This window comes from Ipomoea triloba, chromosome 14 (assembly GCF_003576645.1).
Source record: "Ipomoea triloba cultivar NCNSP0323 chromosome 14, ASM357664v1".
Taxonomy (NCBI): Eukaryota; Viridiplantae; Streptophyta; class Magnoliopsida; order Solanales; family Convolvulaceae; genus Ipomoea; species Ipomoea triloba.
The window spans coordinates 21,286,934-21,293,777 of NC_044929.1; the positions used below are offsets into that span (position 1 = coordinate 21,286,934).

The 6,844-nt window shown below is 38.3% G+C and overlaps 1 protein-coding gene across 2 annotated transcripts in view; it reads right to left on the minus strand.

Annotated features, from left to right (window-relative positions):
* Nucleotides 1-466: 466 nt before the first annotated feature.
* LOC116004537 (B3 domain-containing transcription repressor VAL1-like) overlaps nucleotides 467-6,844 on the minus strand; it is a 7,298-nt gene continuing 920 nt past the window's right edge. The window contains exons 2-13 of one of the 2 annotated variants that reach the window (XM_031244630.1): nucleotides 6,208-6,289; nucleotides 6,017-6,133; nucleotides 4,948-5,585; nucleotides 4,732-4,828; nucleotides 4,416-4,590; nucleotides 3,583-3,659; nucleotides 3,398-3,475; nucleotides 3,016-3,240; nucleotides 2,853-2,902; nucleotides 2,385-2,498; nucleotides 1,555-1,622; nucleotides 467-1,463 (exon numbers count right to left, since the gene is read on the minus strand). In XM_031244630.1, coding sequence (XP_031100490.1) covers nucleotides 751-1,463; nucleotides 1,555-1,622; nucleotides 2,385-2,498; nucleotides 2,853-2,902; nucleotides 3,016-3,240; nucleotides 3,398-3,475; nucleotides 3,583-3,659; nucleotides 4,416-4,590; nucleotides 4,732-4,828; nucleotides 4,948-5,585; nucleotides 6,017-6,133; nucleotides 6,208-6,289 — 2,434 coding nt within the window. In that variant the 3' untranslated portion in view covers nucleotides 467-750. Of the gene's footprint in view, nucleotides 1,464-1,554; nucleotides 1,623-2,384; nucleotides 2,499-2,852; nucleotides 2,903-3,015; nucleotides 3,244-3,397; nucleotides 3,476-3,582; nucleotides 3,660-4,415; nucleotides 4,591-4,731; nucleotides 4,829-4,947; nucleotides 5,586-6,016; nucleotides 6,134-6,207; nucleotides 6,290-6,844 lie in introns of both variants that reach the window. The other variant, XM_031244629.1, reaches the window with a different exon arrangement.

Consider the following 6,844-nt stretch of genomic DNA (forward strand, 5'->3'; position numbering starts at 1 on the left):
GTGTAATCACTGTTGCAAAAATTAGCTTAGACGGTCGCCTAAACACCCCTAGGTCATGGCAATTTCACCCCTAGGCACGTGCCTTACTCGACCGACTCGGTCTTGCTAATATATATATATATATATATATATATATATATATATATATATATATATATATTAATCAGGTGAGAACCATGTCCCAAGTAAGAACCTGCAGACAAATTCAAATCACTGATCTAACATATCTAAACGGTTCAAAATATATATATATTAGTTAGCCGCCTAGGCAGTCTAGGCACTATTCTACCGTCCGACTAGCGCCTACTACAACCATGAGTGTAGGAACACTTAGGGTGGACGATTCTACCTTTTTGTCAGTAATGTCGGAGGTTTTCATGGTTGTCTGAGAAAACCACCTGCAGAACTTCTTCCGACACGCAGATGCATATATATCAGTGTTCACAGAAGCATGCAGAATAGAATGTACACAAAACCAGGCACACAAATTGCAAAAATACTTCTGTATGCATCCTAGGAAACAAACAAACAAATAAATGAATTTACAGTTTCAAGCGGGCAATCTGCGCTTTGTTTTCTCTCTGAGATGTTGCAGATTTCTCTCTGAATACAGATGGTGAAATGGAGGGAGCAGAACAGATGCCGCTTACTAAGAGATGTTTACAGTATAAACTATGGGGTGATGATTGACAGACAATCTATAAAAGCCCAGCAAAATAAATACCCAAAAAATATAGTTTTAAGGAAAGGTTAATCGAGAAATTGTGCACCGTTTTCCCTGTTGTTTTCTTGCTTGGAATCTGAGGATCCGATTTGCGTATCATCAGCACAATTCCCTTCGTCTTCCCTGGCAGCTTGAGCGAGCAAACAGTCACGCAGGGTTTCTAGATCGTTCTGCACTGGGCGTGATGTCTCAATAGGAAGGTTAGCTGCGGGGTCGTCAAAAGGTATCAATGCCAGCATGTCCTCTTCGCGGTTGGGGTCACAGTTCAGGTCCAGCTGTCCCTTGCTGGTCCCGGCATCCTCGATAGGATCGTTGTCTCCATTTGGGTTGCTGTCGTTTTCTGAATGGTTCATTTGTATCAACGCTAGTCCACTTGCGCCTTCGATTTCTGATCCATCTCTCGGAGGCTCTTCGTTCCCTTGGCCGCCAAGTTCGGCTTCGCGTTCCGACTGTTTTTTCTTCTTGCGCAGCATGAGTGTTTTAAACCGACGCCTCACAGTCAAACAAACGTTACATTTGCACGATGGGAGATGCTTGCCCTTCCCGCTCGGGGGTTGGATGCAAACAATGCAAGAACAACCAGGGCGATGTCGAGGATGTTTTGTCGTGGCTCCCACTCCAGCCGAAGGCTCACCTAAATCACCAATGTTGTCTCCTAGTACCGCAACAGTGGCCAATGCATCCAACCCAGAAGGTTCACAATCATGCCCGTTCTCCGTGATTCTCCGCCTCTTGGAATCTGGGGCATACAACATGCAAGGGAAGAGTGAATTACAGAAAGACTAGTGGAAAATGGAAACAGTGAAATCTGTATAATATCTCATTTATACCCATGTTATCTCTCAAGAATGCATCCAGTTCTTTTGGGCTTAACTCATCTGGAGCAGAACACGAACATCTGGAAGGAAATGCATATAATGAGTTAAAACTACTTAAAAGTATACAAGTTTTTCTCTCATTACTTTTGTAATCCTTTTACACGAGTGCAGAAATGTGTGTGTATAAAGGCATTTCAGAAGAGCCTGCACATATTACCACTATCATTTCCGAAGAGAAACAAAATAAGTCAAATAAATAAAATGAAGTTTGAATTCATCCGCCCACCAACTCTCAATCATGCAAATGATGATATCATGAGCTCCTGATTCATATATGCCCCAAAAGTAATTCATCACAGTTATGATGAAATCACAAATGTAGTGCACATCCATTCACCGTGTCCATGATTATGAAATAAATATTCATTCTTCTAAACATTAGCTTACTAAGCTTGCTGAGCCTGGGTTCATTCTATATCAACCGCCAAAAGAAAATAGGAGAGCAAACAAATTTAACCCCGTACAGTAATTCATAAAGAACATATACTTCAGACAATATAAGTAGAAAACCGATCCTTGATTTGGTTTTCAACCACCAAAGAGACTATATATATATATATATATATATATATATATATATATATATATAGGTCTCTAATCAGGTGAGAATTATGTCTCAGGTAAGAACCATTGATATAGTAGATCTAACGGTTGAAAATAAACAAAACTTTGTAATATTTATGAAAATGACCCCGCTCATATGACCAGAGAAAACCAACACAAGCATCAAGTTCTTATTGCATGTAGTTAAAAGAGAGAGAAGTTTAAAGCAGGGTGTGTACCTGTTTGCATCCCAAATATTATCCAAACATGTCCACTTGGGTGGAAGGAGAGCATGCATAGGCAACCGGCGCCATTTGGAGCAACTGTCACATTGAGCCCATTGGTCCTGCTCCCTTTATGTAGATATCATTATTTGTCAGCATTGGAAGTAAAATAAAAGAACACAAATTTAGGAGATACACACCCTAAGCAGCGATACTGCCTGGAGCTATTCCATTCTTCGTATATATTAGTGTCAGATGGAAAACAAGGAGATTGTAGATAGAACCCTCTAATAGTGAGACAGAACGAAAAACGGCAAAAGAGCATCAAGTGGAGTCCAATGACATCATACATTGCTAGTCTTTTAAGAACTAAAAATATAAGTATGAAAGCTAAGAGACAATGCTCCCAAAATTGCTTCTGACATGACAGGTAAAGAAAGGTTTTATAGGCAGTGTATTTTAATTTTTAAATCTTTTCCTTACCCTGATGGTCGAGCGGTGAATATTGTCCTCTTTCCAAAAACCGGCGGTTCCTAGATAAGAAGAAGGTTACTTTCTTTCAGTACTGCAAACCAATCAGATACGAGAAAAATAAAGACAAGACAAAATTTATGCAGTTCATTTCCCGGATGAAGTTGGGACATACTTCGTATTCTTCAAATTCAAATTCCTCAATCACAACAATAGTTGGCTTCACAGATGGAGGAGGACGGAGCAAGTCCTGTGCTTCTTCCCATGTGATCTTAAGTTCTAATGCATCTTTTGCTTGCATCAGGAGCCTCTTATTTTTGGACCCTATGTTCCGTGTCTTCTTCTTCTCAGGAATAGATACAGGTCTTGGCAAGGGATCGTCAATTGCCTTGATTTCGTTCTTCTTATTTTTGGTTGATCAAGAGCATCCAAATAAGAAATTTATTAAAAATAGTATGGGGAAAAAAAAAAAAAAAAAAAAAGGAAAATACAGTGCCAGTATAAACAAGCTGCTTGATATCAAATTCTCGAGAAACAGCAACCAGTCAAGCACTTACCATGTCATTGTCGGTGGCACCAGAAACTTGAATTTCTGTACAACTGCCACCATTGGGAAGGGTTGGATTTGGAGAATCCTGTTCATAAAATAAAAATTTAAATAAGTTATAACACACACACACACACACACCAAAAAGAAAAAAAGATTTTTTTTTACATGGAAGAGAATGACTAGAAGTTTAACCTGTGCATCAGCATTATTTGTTGCCTTCCGAAAACCCATGACTAATTTTCCCCCTGGATCTATTCGACTAAATGTAACTGTGAAAAACAAAAAAATAACATTAAATCAGATTTCTGAAAGTAACACAGGGTACATAATAAGAGTTCCATATCACCAAATAGAAGAGTGATGGATTGGATTTCTACTCCTTACAAGGTGACACGAATAGCAAATTAGCAATTGCCTCAAATACAGAATCTAGAATTTCAAGAAATTGTACCAATTCAAAGCCACTTTATCATCAAATATACTTTCCTGCATATTCTATGCATAACCTAATTAACCTTGATAATTTTATAACATTTCAATAAAGCTTCTGTCATAAATTCCATGCCTAGTTAAGTGGTGCCCCGTAAACAGAAGCAAGCAAATGCACACTGGGTTAGCAGTAGCGGGTACTGGGTAAGAGCTCACCCATTACCGGTTACTCGGTTAGATCATGGATTAAGAAGGCATGGAAATGCCTTTGAAAATAAAGGTAAGGTTGCAAATTATTTCTCTTCCAGACCACGACATGGGGTCATTGCACCTTGGATCCAACTTTGAGGGATTTATGCCGAAATCATTTTTACAACATTAAAAAAACTACATATCAGGATTTTATGCTGTCATTAAGACATTATCAATTTGTCGAGAGGGGAAGAGATGAAAAAAAACAATCATTAGTCATCTATCCCCCGAGCAATAACCAAGAACTGAATAAAAATTACAGAGTAAAAATTAAATAACACATTTGTTCCACCATAGTGATATTTGCATGTATCTGATATCCAAACAAAAGGACAGTAACGTACCAGTATCACCAGCTTGCAATTGCATGCTCTGTATACAAGGGGTAACGCCCTCTAGAACATACATCCTGCTGTTGTTATTGGGCCAAAATCTGAACTGAAATGTCCATTCCTGCCCCTTTATATCCTGAACTCGTATAGCTATACCTTCTGAATGGTTAATAGCAGGAAAATATGCCTGTATACAATTTAGAGCAGCCATATAACATTAACAAAATTGGGAGCATGCATGCTATTTATAGGTTATGTTCAGAAGCATCGAAGCAATAATATCTTGCACACTACTCACAGATCACAAGTCTATAGAACAAGGGCTTACTTCAGCACATGCTTTGGGGAGGACTAGGCGACCTATTCGACCAGCATCACTAGCACTCAGAACCTTCTCAAACAATGGTACAATGTTGGACTTCAAGCTTTAAATAACAGTAAAGGTGAAAACAAAGTTGAGACAGAAGAGGGAAGCAGACCAATCAAGTATGCAGATATTTGTATGATTTTAACAAAGGCAAACATAATAATACTGCAAGGATACTCTCCGGATAACTTCTGTAGCTCTTGGTCTGTTATCCTAGGCCAATATCTAGGCAGTAACTGATTCCTCCCACCACGCCCTTCACCAGGAGGTCTTGCAATACGATTTGGAGTAGTCATTCCTTTTTTTGGTTCAGAGCCCGAACTATGGGCAGCTTTGACTGGCTTGGGCAAAATATGGTGTGCTTTCTGCCCTTGTTGAAATGGAGAAACCTTGTTCTGTTCCCTTCCTTCAACAATCCCAGCAAGAATATGCAGGGCAGAACTTGACGTACCCACAGGGGTGCTCAAAGAGAAATTCATTGGTGTCTGATTGATAGATTCATATGTATCTTTAACACCTTGTTTTGGGATGTTGATGTCTGTTTTGCCAAATATGGATGTCTCTACAGACTGCTGGTTGAGATTTGGCAAGCATGCAACTTCTCTAATGGGAACTGCGGCTTCTTGTTTAATTTTTCCATTGTTTTGGGATTGAAAGAGTTGTCCAGGCTTGTGTGCCTCCATAGTCCTACTTAAGTGCAGAAGCCTTCCCTTGTCAAAATCATTTTCATCCATTCTATTTTCAGTATCAACGCGCTGTGTATCTCCAATTTTGTTCATAGTCAAGGTTCCATTAGGTATATCATCATTAGGTGTCTGCACAAAACATCATTGAATGAATATGTTTAAAGAAAAAAATAAAAAAAGTGTGCAACACTTCTTTATGTATACAATTAAGGTTGGAAACACGCTAAGGAGCAGCATGCAGTCTAAACCACATGTGAAGAACAAATGTAGCCAACAGTGAAACAAAGAAAGGGCAAACAGAGGAAAATTTCTCTCATTTGTCTGTTTTAAGTTTTTTTTTTTTTGAGGAAGTCTGTTTTAAGTTATTTGCTAGGAAATCAGCAATTTGACATAAAATCTTAACATCACAGTATCCAAGAAAGCAAGCAATTTGATCCTGGAAAAAAATTACTACTTCTCTAATCATATCACTAACAATCCAAGAAAGCAAGCAACTGAATTATGTAAATCCTTTGATATCTTATTTGTTCTTAGTTTGGGACTTCATAACAGCAAATTACCTGTATCGGTCTCAAGGCATGCCCTCCCAAACGCCTTGCACAGCTTATACACCCTATGCCTCCAAAATCCATGTAGTCGTACAAATATCTTGAAGCAATGCACCCACAATGAATACGCTGTCATATGACATTCAGCTGGAGTCAGAGAAGAACAAAGAAATTTAACAAAGTTTAGACGTGATACTACTTGCCTTTCCACACATTCTGCATTCCCTCCAACCAGAATCGTTCATGTGAAACATGTCACAGAAAGCAAGATGTTCATAAGCAGATCTGCATCACACACGAGGCCATCGCCATGCCAGCAAAACAAAAAGCAGAACTTAGCAATATAAATTAAAGAAACTCACAACAGCTAATGAGCATCACCGGGACAGTCGGAAAGAAGTGATGCTACTAAATAGAACACCAAACACCAGAATGCATAATAGAAATTGAATAAGTTCACTTATTCATGACCAAGAGAGTATGATGTTGCAACTTCACAAATTTTGCAAATTCACTTATGATTTGAGGAAGCCATTATTGCCATGGCTATGAAGCTTGACTTAGTATCAACTATTTTTACTTTGGTACTACATCAGTCCAAATTTAGCTCAGGGGCGGTGTTATCTCATTAGCATTTCCTATATCATAATCAAGAGTCTAAGAACAGAACATAAAGACAATGAAAGAGAAAAGCTGAATCTTTCACAAAGAAGAAACATAATAAGGAATGGGGAAATAAGTTGTAAAAAATGTGACTGAAAACAGAAATTCCTAAATATAGGAAACCATACAAATATGCAACACAAAAAAAAAAAAAAAAAAAAAAAAAAAAAAAAAAAA